This window comes from Brassica napus, chromosome A3, assembly GCF_020379485.1.
Source record: "Brassica napus cultivar Da-Ae chromosome A3, Da-Ae, whole genome shotgun sequence".
NCBI lineage: Eukaryota > Viridiplantae > Streptophyta > Magnoliopsida > Brassicales > Brassicaceae > Brassica > Brassica napus.
The window spans coordinates 2,989,449-3,002,312 of NC_063436.1; the positions used below are offsets into that span (position 1 = coordinate 2,989,449).

General features: G+C 34.3%; 3 protein-coding genes across 3 annotated transcripts; 2 read left to right on the top strand and 1 right to left on the bottom strand.

The window, feature by feature from the left end:
- The first annotated feature begins 1,762 nt into the window (after positions 1 to 1,762).
- On the top strand, positions 1,763 to 4,851 carry LOC106433161 (protein NSP-INTERACTING KINASE 1). The gene is made up of 9 exons (XM_013874007.3): positions 1,763 to 2,194; positions 2,309 to 2,441; positions 2,521 to 2,592; positions 2,668 to 2,811; positions 2,889 to 2,960; positions 3,051 to 3,110; positions 3,186 to 3,283; positions 3,370 to 3,519; positions 3,610 to 4,851. Exons 1-9 carry the CDS (start codon positions 2,077 to 2,079, stop codon positions 4,671 to 4,673), a joined length of 1,911 nt encoding a protein of 636 aa, XP_013729461.2. The 5' UTR covers positions 1,763 to 2,076; the 3' UTR covers positions 4,674 to 4,851.
- Positions 4,852 to 6,431: 1,580 nt separating this feature from the next.
- LOC111210955 (very-long-chain enoyl-CoA reductase-like) lies at positions 6,432 to 7,502 on the top strand. Its single transcript, XM_048770645.1, has 2 exons — positions 6,432 to 6,840; positions 6,932 to 7,502. Exons 1-2 carry the CDS (start codon positions 6,502 to 6,504, stop codon positions 7,406 to 7,408), a joined length of 816 nt encoding a protein of 271 aa, XP_048626602.1. The 5' UTR covers positions 6,432 to 6,501; the 3' UTR covers positions 7,409 to 7,502.
- On the bottom strand, positions 7,283 to 9,451 carry LOC106441494 (small polypeptide DEVIL 1-like). Its single transcript, XM_048770650.1, has one exon. It carries the CDS (start codon positions 9,105 to 9,107, stop codon positions 8,955 to 8,957), a length of 153 nt encoding a protein of 50 aa, XP_048626607.1. The 5' UTR covers positions 9,108 to 9,451; the 3' UTR covers positions 7,283 to 8,954.
- Between the last annotated feature and the right edge of the window lie 3,413 nt (positions 9,452 to 12,864).

A 12,864-nucleotide genomic window follows, 5' to 3' on the forward strand; every position in this document is an offset into this window, starting at 1 on the left:
TGGAAAATCGTTTAAATGTGTGCGACATTATTTAAAATAAAATAAAAATAAATAAAGACACTTCACTAATCGAACAACATTTTTTGTCAACGTATATTACAAAATAAACTTTATAGGTGTTGGGATTTCTTAAACTTATCGACATCATGAAAACTTAAAAACAAAGAGTTTATATTCAGCTCTATTTATTAGGAGTCATTTATTAGTATTGTTTATTTGAATCAAACTAACTAATCCTCGAAAGATTTATATTTTAAAGAAAAAAATGGATCGATGATCTATTTTCACGATAACTATCACATAACATCAGAACAAATATCTGTAATAATTCTAACAGACTAAAATAAATAATTTTATTTAACCCCATATAGAGTTGTCTATATATTTTCAAAAAATGCAAATGCTTGTCATAATACAACTTTGCCAACTCACACATAGACAAAACCTAGTGAAAACGACAAATAGATTGGACAATGTAGGGTTAAAATTTTAATGTCTTGTACTTGGATTCTGGGTTATCTTAGTTTATATCTATCATATATATATACTATATGATCGTTAGGTCTTATAGTGGGATTTATCGAATATATTTCTTTTCAAAAAAGGCCAAGGCTCCACACAAATAAAAGAAAACCTAGCAAAGAACTGGAAATTGAATGTACATAGAAAATTCATTGTTAGTATTAGTTTATCAATGTAGGTCTCCTTTACTCTTATTTAGTAACAATTAGTTATAAATCTTAAATTAGTTTCCGACGCTAAAAAAAGTCTAAACGAGCGTGTGCTAGGATGAATACTACTCCTTATGTCCCATATTTTAATTAGTTTTAAGAAAAAATTTGTTTCGAACGGTCGATAATTTTACATATTTTGGTAATTTTTATATTTTCTGGTTATAATGTGGCCGATCAAATAGTATAATCTTTTTATAATTTTTTAATTTATTATTTAAACACTACTTTTTAAAAGGTAGCAACTTTATTAATATTACTACTTTTAGCCTAAACTACTTACGTTGTGAAACGGTATTATACTAACGGTTGTCGCACTACAAAGAAATATGTATGCAATAAAATTACAACGTATTGAATTTTGGCCAACAATATATTTAAGATGTTTGATTACTTCGTATCTCCACACATCGAGAAGACAAAGATGCTGAAAATTGAGTGGGCAACAAAATCAACAAGCAGTATAAAATTTCTTGAGCCTAGTTTCATCTTCTTTTTCAATATACTCCTCTCATCGAAGTTCTCACATTCTCAAAGCATATTAACCTTAAAGTTCGACTACATCTAAAAATATTACTATATACTGAGGTAAACATATAATGTATGTCCATAGATAATATACATATTTATATAGTTTAGCTATGCATGGCCAAGCGATGTAAACATGACAGTCATCGGTGTTTTTTTTGTTTTAACAATTCCTTTGAAACCCACTTAACTTTTTTCATGAAATTTATATACTGTATAAAAATAAATTAAATACTCTAAATATATGTGAAATAAATTTAAAAGAATGTGAGATAAGTATTTTAAAACAAAACAAGAAACCATAAGACTGATAGACAAAAACATGACAGAGTGGCAGCGAGCAAAAGAACAATATTATAATTTCCTGCTTTACTCTTTTTGATATTTGTATTCAGATTAGATTTGCTCTACTAACTATCCTTGTCCATTACAAAGAATATGGGCAAATATTAATATTCTTTTACATCTTTCACATAATTTTATTACCTTTTTAACGGTCTCCCCCCACACACAAGCTTTATCGACAGGCATGCTATGAACTTCACTTTAGACTACCAATGAATCTTGTATATCTTTTCCTTATTTTTTTCATTTCTGACACATAAAATAATAATTCTTTTCAATAAAGATTATGCTTTTTGGTGAAGTGGGTTCTTCTGCCATAGTAAGCAATCTAAAAGAAAAAATATAAAGATTTGGTGTTTTGATTCTTCCAATCTATTTTTCTCTTTCTCTCTCAAGTCTCTATCCATCAGAAACCAAATTATCTGGAAACTGAGTCTTGTTTTCTGCTCATTCCTTTCTCTCTGTTTCAACAATGAGGAGCAGTACTATAGTTATGATGATGAGAAGATCCTTGGTTTATCTCTTGGGATTTTTATACCTTCTCACATCTGTAAACGGTTTGCTTTCTTCTAATGGAGTTAACTTTGAAGGTAACTTAGTCTCACTTCTTAGCAACAAAATTTCCAGTTTTCTAGTTTTTTTTTCTCTCCTCCCTTTTGTCGTTCTTGATCCAAACTAATATGGCAAATGAAATTTTTCTCTAGTGCAAGCTTTGATGGACATAAAAGCTTCATTACATGACCCTCATGGTGTTCTTGATAGCTGGGATAGAGATGCTGTCGATCCTTGTAGTTGGACAATGGTCACTTGTTCTTCAGAAAACTTTGTCATTGGCTTGTGAGTTTCAAATTTTACATTAATAATTCATTTATTATATCAGTGAGCAAGTTCATGTATTACTTGAATTTTATTACAGGGGCACACCTAGTCAGAACTTATCTGGTACACTATCTCCAAGCATTACCAACTTAACAAATCTTCGGATAGTGTGAGTACTTAATTACTTATGCTTAATAAAAGTTTTTGTGTGTGTGTGTTCTTGATGGTTTTTTTTTTCTTGCAGGCTGTTACAGAACAACAACATAACAGGAAAAATACCTTCTGAGTTTGGTCGGCTTACAAGGCTTGAGACTCTTGATCTCTCTGATAACTTCTTCCTCGGTGAAGTTCCTTTTTCACTAGGCTATCTTCGAAGCTTGCAATACATGTAAGAACAGAAGAAACGTTGTTCATATATCTCTTAAACACAATATGATCTTAATATGTCATATTGTGTATCATCAGGAGACTTAACAACAACTCTCTCTCCGGAGTTATTCCTCTGTCACTATCCAATATGACTCAGCTCGCCTTACTGTAAGCTAAATTAATCTTCAGTTCACATTAACGAGTAACCATGTCATAAATAGAGACTTAAGATTTGATCTGTTTTATTTTTTTCCCCAGTGATTTATCATACAACAATCTTAGTGCTCCAGTCCCAAGATTTGCTGCAAAGACCTTTAGGTGATTGATTCTTTCTCTATGTCTCACTCTCTCTCTATAGCTTTGTTCAGCATTAATAGTCCTTTTGATTTACAGCATCGTTGGGAACCCACTGATATGTCCTACGGGTAAGGAACCAGACTGCAATGGAACTACATTGATACCAATGTCCATGAACTTGAATGATACTGGAGGTAACTAACTAACTAGCTACTTGAAGTAAGCTTTATATATGCTGATCTTTGATGATACCTAACCAACATTACTTTCTCTTTTTAAGCTCCTTTATACACCGGTAGATCTAAGAACCACAAAATGGCAATAGCCGTAGGAGCTAGCGTTGGGACTGTATCAATGATCTTCATAGCTGTTGGGCTGTTTCTCTGGTGGAGACAAAGAAACAACCAGAACACATTCTTTGATGTTAAAGGTTTGATACTTATGTTTTTCTTACTTGCATGCAACAAACACTCTTACAAGAATCATTTGTAACAAAGTTCATTAATAATGTTTTCATCAGATGGGCATTATCATGAGGAAGTTTCACTTGGAAACCTGAGGAGGTTCGGCTTCAGGGAGCTTCAGATTGCGACGAATAACTTTAGCAGTAAGAACTTATTGGGGAAAGGTGGCTATGGGAATGTATACAAAGGTATACTTGGAGACAACACCGTGGTTGCGGTGAAAAGGCTTAAAGATGGAAATGCATTAGGAGGAGAGATTCAGTTTCAGACAGAAGTCGAAATGATCAGTTTAGCTGTTCACAGAAACCTCTTAAGACTCTATGGCTTCTGCATCACGCAAGCTGAGAAGCTTCTTGTTTATCCTTACATGTCTAATGGAAGTGTTGCATCTAGAATGAAAGCCAAACCAGTTCTTGATTGGAGCATTAGGAAGAAGATAGCTATAGGAGCTGCAAGAGGGCTTGTGTATCTCCATGAGCAATGTGATCCCAAGATTATCCACCGTGATGTCAAAGCAGCTAATATACTTCTTGATGACTACTGTGAAGCTGTGGTCGGTGACTTTGGTTTGGCTAAGCTCTTGGATCACCAAGATTCTCATGTCACAACTGCCGTGAGAGGCACGGTTGGTCACATAGCTCCTGAGTATCTCTCAACTGGTCAGTCCTCTGAGAAAACTGATGTTTTCGGGTTTGGGATTCTTCTCCTTGAGCTTGTAACAGGCCAAAGAGCTCTTGAGTTTGGTAAAGCGGCTAACCAGAAAGGCGCAATGCTTGAGTGGGTGAAAAAGATACATCAAGAGAAGAATCTTGAGGTGCTTGTGGATAAACAGTTGCTGAAGAATAAGAGCTATGATGAGATTGAGTTGGAAGAAATGGTGAGAGTGGCTTTGTTGTGCACACAGTATCTGCCTGGACATAGACCGAAAATGTCTGAAGTTGTTAGAATGCTGGAAGGTGATGGACTTGCTGAGAGATGGGAAGCTTCTCAGAGATCAGATAGTGGTTCAAAATATAGCAACAGGGTAAATGAGTTGATGTCATCTTCAGATAGATACTCTGATCTTACTGATGACTCTACTTTACTTGCGCAAGCAATGGAGCTCTCTGGTCCTAGATGAAATCTTAAGAAGAAGAAGAAGAACATGTTTTTGTTTCTTGAATCTTGAAGGACTCTTGTTCCTTTTTGTTGTTGTATAATATAGAGTTTTTTTTGGGGGAATGGTTTGTATCTGTAATTGTATAGGCGTGTTATGTAAGAAATTTTATTTACCGTACTTAAGAGTTAGATTCGATTTACCTTACTTTCTCCAAATATGAAATATGTCAGCTGAATCTGAGTTCTCTTGAATCAAAACTTGTTTTCTTTTTTGTTGTTTCAAGATTTTTGAGATAAGTGATGTGACCTTATTGGATGAAACAAAAGACCTTGGTGCATCCAATCGCCGCCATCTCGCTGCACTATACTGTGGTGCTACTTCTGGATTTGAGGTATGTTGATTTTATTTCCTCTCTTTTCCCAATTCATCTTCTTGGCCATGAATGATACTAAAAAAATCTGTATTATTCAGCTTGTACATGGTCTCGTGGATAGAATCATGGAAGTTATGGGAGTCCCATTTTTGCCAAACGGTGACAAGACCGGGTACCATATAAACCGCTCTGAAGTAAGCTTCTTTTCTGCGAGTTACATTTTGTCTTTCATTACCAAACGCAAACACTCAAAACTATTTTTTTGCTCTAATCTGTGAAAAGGAACCTGAGTTTTTACCTGTTGGACAAGCTAGCATTATTTACAAAGGGAAACATATTGGTAACTTTGGAATCGTGCATCCTCAGGTAATACGGGCTTCATCTTTGTTTTGATTGAAAATAAATCAAAACCAAGCAGTTTGGTCTGTGATTTAAACCGGTCTGTTATTTTTATTGCTCCAGGTTTTGAACAACTTTGACATCACTGATCCATGCTCTTTCGTTGAGATAGACATCGAAGCTTTCCTTTAGAAATATTTTATTATTCTATGCATTGCTCAACTGTTACAAATATCGATTATGTTTGATCTTAGGATAAATAGGAGGTAGTTAAAAAAAGGATAAATATAGTATACCTACAAATTCTTTAGCTTTTTTTTCGTTTGATGGATTAAATTATTTACATTTAGCATACTTATTATTTCGATATTGGTATACATACATTGGCGTTTTAACTTTATTCTGAAGTGTGAACTACAAATTTTGATATTGATTGTTATTATTATTTTGCACTTCTGTATGCACACTACCGACCGATCAATAGGATAACACGCAAGTTTATATATGTTGCTACGCGAAACAGCGTGAAGGCTGTAAAAGCAACTACAAATGGATACGATACATACTCACGGTAGATGAGATGTGTTCACACAAGGATTCAAAGTCAAGACTTACCACCACCCACAACTTTATATGTTTCCACGATCGTTTGTTTGTTACGTAAATAAAATCAAAGAGTTGACCAAAAGAAAACGACAGCTAAGAGCATGATTATCCACTGAACCCCTTTTTGGGTTTCTAAAACTTTTTTATTTTTGCTTTATCTGATTTAAAAAAAAAAAATTAAAATCGCACCAATTGCGGGCCGCCACGTGTCGGTGGGACCCGCAAACAGTGCACAAAACCCATCTGAAGCGATCCTCAACTCACGTCTTCTGTCACCGTTTTTAAAATATTGGTGGAGCCCACACACACCTTTTTGCCTAAGAAACCGTTTTACATACTGCAATAATGCTGCTCTAAATCATACCATATCTGAATAATTGCATCTGGTTACGTGTCCGTGTCTCCTTGGGAATATTTATCATTTAAAACATAATAAAAAAATTGTCGCTATAAATACAAGAAAGTTCGAGACGACATTAATCATTCAATTTCCAGAAACAGCTTCGTCTTCTTACAAAGAACAAAAGAAAAATGGACATGGCGACAAGTTTCGTGTATCCACCACCTCCGTCGATGTTGCTCAATACTATGAGCGTCGTGGGTTTAGCCGCTCTTGCGCAGATCGGTTGGTCTGAAGTGAGAGGAAACCATCTCAAATACTCCAAATTCGCATCATCATCATCATCAGCATCACCACAACCACAAAAGCACCGATTCGGCAGCTTCTCCAGCCGAATCGGAATGCTTTTGCTATACACACCAGCCTTCCTAGCCGCCGCAGCGTCCTTCTTCGTCTTACCTTCCGATGACCTCAGATTCCTTCTCCTCAAATCCGCACTTGCCCTCCATTTCCTCAAAAGAATCTTCGAGGTAAACCCCTCTCCCTCTCTCAGGCATTTCGTCGAACAGTTTATACTCATCATTTTAAAGTTTCCTCTCTCTAACGCATTTCATCGAACAGGTTATGTTCATTCACAAGTACAGCGGAGAGATGGCTGTAGACTCAGCTTTCCTCATAACCAGCAGCTACTTCTCCTCCACGGTCTTGATGCTATACAGCCAGAGCTTCGCACTTGGACTAACCGAGCCACATTTCGATCTGAAACTCCTCGGGGTTGTCATGTTTGTTGTGGGAATCGTTGGGAATCTCTATCACCATGTTCTTCTAGCTAAGCTGAGGAACGAAGAAGGTGGGAAGAAAGTGTACAAGATACCAAAAGGAGGTCTGTTTAATACAGTCATATGCCCTCATTACCTGTTCGAGATCATTGTGTTTTGGAGCTTCTTTATGGTTTCTCAGACCATTTACTCGTTTTCTTTCGCCATGGGAACAACTTTCTATCTCATTGGTCGGAGCTATGCTACGAGAAGATGGTATCTTTCCAAGTTTGATGACTTCCCTAAGCATGTCAAAGCTCTTATTCCCTTTGTATTCTAGACATGTTTCTATTACCAAACTCTTGTTCTTGATTATTTTGTTGTCAAATTTTCATTTATACGTTCGTGATTGGAATAAAAGTTTACGATTTTAAGACGAGCCCAAGAAAGAATAAATATTATTGGGCTATTGTTTTGAAGCCCAAATAATATTACTGGGCTACCATTCGAATTTTAAAATATCGCAAGCAAACACGCATGTTAATGCGAGTAACCTCCACGGACCATTTCTATAAACAATTTATATTGACGTATATCAGACTAAACCTCCAAGGAAACGTTAAACCCTTCGATGAAACCCGTTAAATGAAACGATGCGATTTGAGATATCTTAAAGAACTACATGACATCAGAACCGGCTCAATATTTTGATGAGCCATAGGGCAAAAGTAATTTTGTACTCCTAAATTTAGGTTTTAAATTTCTTTTTTTTAAAAACGTTATAAGTAATATTTTTGTAAGTTTGTGATGAAAAAAAAATAGACATCCAATTTCGTTTGAAATAGATTAAATTTGTACAAAAAATATATATACAAAATCAGAACCTTTAATTTTTATTATATGGGAGACATCGGATTAGGGCTGGTACGGGGTGGTCGCACTGCCTGTCTCCTCCTAAGCCGCCTCTACATGGCTTTGTTTTGGATCAAAACTACATGGCATTAATTAGAATTCTAAACCGTGAGTTATATTGAATATTCGCTTAAAAATATCAACCATTGAAAAAAAGAAATTAGGTTTTCTTGCGATTTTTGGGTGACCTTGGGAGAAGCTACAAGTTGAGCTGAAAATTCACGAGGTATGTCGAATCTAACGTGGAGACTGTTGGTTATGACTAGGTCTAGGTGGTATCAGTTGGGAGATGAGCTAGCTGGTACCAAGTTGTTCAAGTTTAATATTTGACCTAAAAAGTGTAATTGTGACGCGAGACAATTATTTTGATTGTCGCACACGAAAAGTTTCCTTGCCGTAAACTGGATTCCAGTCACTCATTCAAATGGCTTACTGCATCCAAAATAATTTGAAGTTTTTGACAAATTTATAAGAAAGAGGGACATGGACGAGGTTAAAAACAAACAGATACATGGTCGAGAATCATCATAGACATTAAAAGAAAATATTACTCTTTTAATTTCTTGACACACCTATGGTCGGATCTCATTTTCATAACTAGTAGTTTTATAATCAACAGTGATGGTTGTACTAGTGGTCTCGAATCCAAATCTATCATATTGATATTTTACATCTCTAGACAATCTGATATCACATTATAGAATACGATATAGTACTTTAATATTGATGAATCAATATATAAGCCATTGCATAATGTAAATATTAGTTTAAAAACAACCAACGAAAGGGTTGAGGTCACTATATATACAATTCGATCGGTAGAACTCACAAAATTAAACCAAGCAAACCGGTTTTCACCCTACCTCTAACACCACTCTTCCCTCATTTAGTAACCCACATGCACACATACTCAACGTGTGGTACGTGCATACATACATTTGAACCTGGCACGGTTCGAAAACTTTTATTTCCGATCAATCATGCCAGCAAAGGAGCATGACCACACATCTTCTGATGATGTAAATCCTTCCCTTCTGTTCTTTAATATGCTTCCCCAATCTTCTACATATTGATCTCTTCTTCTGCTTTGATCTCTCTGAGCTCATCATGACCCTCTTTGTTTCCATAATCTGACACAATTTAATATAACAATGGGTGAACAGTTGTCGTAGGTAATGAGACCTGTTTCTATCTTTTTAAGAAGTAAGCGAAAACGCAATATTGTTTTTTGGTAATTTTAGACTGATATAGAAGAAAGCGCTTTGGATAGAAGAGAACTGATTTGAAGGAGAATTCACTTGTGGAGGTGTATATATATAGAGGGAACTTGGTGCAATGCATGCATGGTTACATTTTTCAGTCAATATTATATATATACACATCAATCACCCAAAATACCAAATTACTAACTATAAAATATATTGGCATTCACTATATAAAACCAAAAATGAACCTATTAAATATGAGATAAAAAATATATATATATATATATATGATTATATTTTTAAAATAACTGTATTTAATGCAGATGATCAAACAAAATATCAGTTTTAATCCTATTAAATTATTTCTACTAACTAGAGAGATTTGAATATGGTGTATAAATTTAAAAGTGCACTAATATGATTGGTAAAACAAATTATATACGCGAAAATCCTAAAATAAACTTAAATAAAAACGGATAAATATTTACTAATGACTTCATCAAACCCAACAAAATTGGAACTTGGGCTCATTAGTCTTGTCAATTGAACCAGACTAATACGGCTATCAAACTAAGTGCATGTAAAACACAATACCACGTGTCTTTTCTCGTGTTCCACCATGCAATCAAGCATAAGTTGAACCTGGCCTTGCTACAAAGTCTCCAGTTCTGAACCATACAACTTAATGATTTTAATGTATTAGACATGTTTCTTTTGCTGACCAATTTAATTAATTCCATTTCAATATACCAGAGCATAATATACGGGGAACTATTTATTCAGTGATCACCATACACTAGTTCTATTTTTCATATGTACTTTTCAAAACCGAACTTTATGATATACGGATGTAATTGTATTTAGTTTTAATAGACAGTCAAAATTTGGTGGACATATCTCAACTAGATGTTATGCCCATATATATTTTGATTTAGTCCTTGCAAGAAGTAAAAAAACATCAGTTTGAATTTTCAGAAGACAGTTAATTCAGAAGACACATTTTAATACCAGTAAGTTACTAGGACTTATCAATAATGTAATGCTTTTGGCCGACCAAAAGAGGCAATATTTTTGAAGCAAAAAATAACTGAACAGAGACAAGTCATGAAATTGTTTCTCCCAAGTTCATGATGTTCCCTCGTTTCCCAATCCACTTGAAATAACTTTCTGTTTCTGTAAAAACCACTTGTACACCCGTTCAAAATACTTGTGTTATTAAACAATAAAAAATATAATCGAGAAGTGTAAATTAAAAAAGGTAGCGAAGGATATGATGTAGAGCCAACAACACGTGACAATAGCGTGACTGCATGCTTACTGTTTGGCATAATCCAGACAACTTGTTTATCTTGCCCCCTGACTAATGCTGATGTGATTAATTTTCTTATTGATAGTTTTTTGCACACAAATTATTGATTAGATGTAACAGTGAACTTGAACATGATTTAAATATCATTAGGCCGTATCTTTGCCTTGGATTAATCAAAGATTGTGTCCGCGATTAAAAACACAGTACGGTTCAACGCATGAAGTACTAGTTTCGTCTTTGTTATAAAAAGTTTGGTTAACTAATCATTGTTTAGAGACTTTATAGTAGGGTGATTAGTTTCTGTTTTATGAAGCATCCGATATCTTGGAAGTAGTGGACACCTCACATATAAGGTATTGATACATAAATACATCTGTTACAGAATTGAAGATATTTCTCTCTAGTTATTAACTACTATAGGATTTTCTGTGTAAAATCTCTTTTTAGAGATACAATCTTACATGGAATTTTAAGACAAACAAAAACTTTTGTTTATTTTTGTTCATGTATATAGTCAGAACCGGGCCTTACAAGTAAGCTGAAGAAACTACTGTTTTATTGGCCCATTGGTTTCCCAGATTACTCATAGTCATAGTCTAATCTCCCACAAATTAAACTTACTAGTTCATTTGTCCATTAGTTTCCCAGCTCATATGCGATCACAAATTTTAAGATATGAATTCCACCAATTTTAAATACTTTTAAACAAAATACAAGTAAAGTAGTACTTTTTAACAAAAAAAAAAATCTGCTTTTAATTTATACTTAGCCTATAAATATCCTATCATCCACAATTTGTCTGAAACTCTTATAAAAGGGGTCAAACAAATAAATTTTCACATGAATATGTACTAACCTGCGATAAATCTAGTTTTATCACATTGAAAAAGTGGTTCGTAAGTATCGGCGGGAAAAAAAAAGAGAAACTGCTGTGCAAAACACTTAAAAGAAAGAATCTGCTCTCTGAAAAAAAAAATCTGCTCAAATTTGATTTTTGTGGGTAAAAGTTTTAACAGATGAACAACACAAAATAGACAAAAGAAAATACAAAAATAATTATAAAAAACTGCAAGAAGAAAAAGAAAAGACAAAGATTATATATTAAAGAATTATTTTTTCATATTTCACCTGTCATAAGTGATGCCTACATTTGCATGCCTCTTCTGCTCCCACCTCAATCATTAGTTTCTAGCTCTGTTGTAGCCCGCTTCTTTTAAGTTGCTTAACCGGTCCAGACCGAATAGCTTTACTCAGTCGGTTTGTATATTCCTTAAAACCTAAATTTTTAGAGTTAGCAACGACGGATTTATCTACATATCAGCTCTGAGTTTATATTTGGCTATGCTTTGAATTTGTTTAATGAAATAGAGCAACTAATCGTAAATAGTTTGGATCAATTTCAACTCAATACGTTTCCAGTGATCATCTTATTATCCTAAGCACTCCTATGTCCAAAGTCATTAGCATGTGATCAAAATATATATAAAAAATGCATGAAAGTTCAATTAATTTGGATACATTGGCCATACATTCATGATTGAAGAGACTCACTTGTTCTAAGAATACATGACTAGTTGATAGTTAGTCATCTTCGTCACATGTACACCGATGATGAAGGTGACATTCACATGGACATGAATATATTGATATGTGTATGACCACAAACCACTCTTTATAGATTCTCTTCATTTTGAGGCCACTTGATCTCACATCAAATTATTTTGCCTCACCATAACCAAACAAAAGAAGACCATGTTATTGAAAACAACTGCACTCTATAATCTATATACACATACACCCATATTATGTTATTAACTTCATCACCCTATCCAATCTTCACATTCTGCCAACCCCCTCAACATGTGCCACCATCGCTCCTTTGGTCCATCCCTCTCAATTTCAAACGTTGGCCAACAACATTTTTCGTTGGTCCAGTCTTAAACTTTCATTGTTTTCACACACACACATATATGGGAGTACTATATATGTATTAGCACTTCACTACTTTGTACACATAATACTGTCAAAAGGAAAAGAAGAAGTCTCTTCTTATAGATTGTTAATGAACCGTTTTATAAGAAACTCATCTGAAATGGGATACTAAATTACGTAAAAGATGGTAGAATCTTAAGAGCATATCGGAACGGTCTGGTAGACTAGTTTCCACTACTTTTCATTTTAATGTATTAACCAACTAAAGTGAATAATAAGTCGTTTTCTATCAAATTATTAAAAATGTTTTATTTACTATCATGCTTTCAATATTTCATTTGATGTGAACACTATTATATTAGGTGAAATGGCATGTGGTTATTAACCACTCATAATAAATCATATATCCACCATTCCAAAACCTGTGCCAATTTTTTC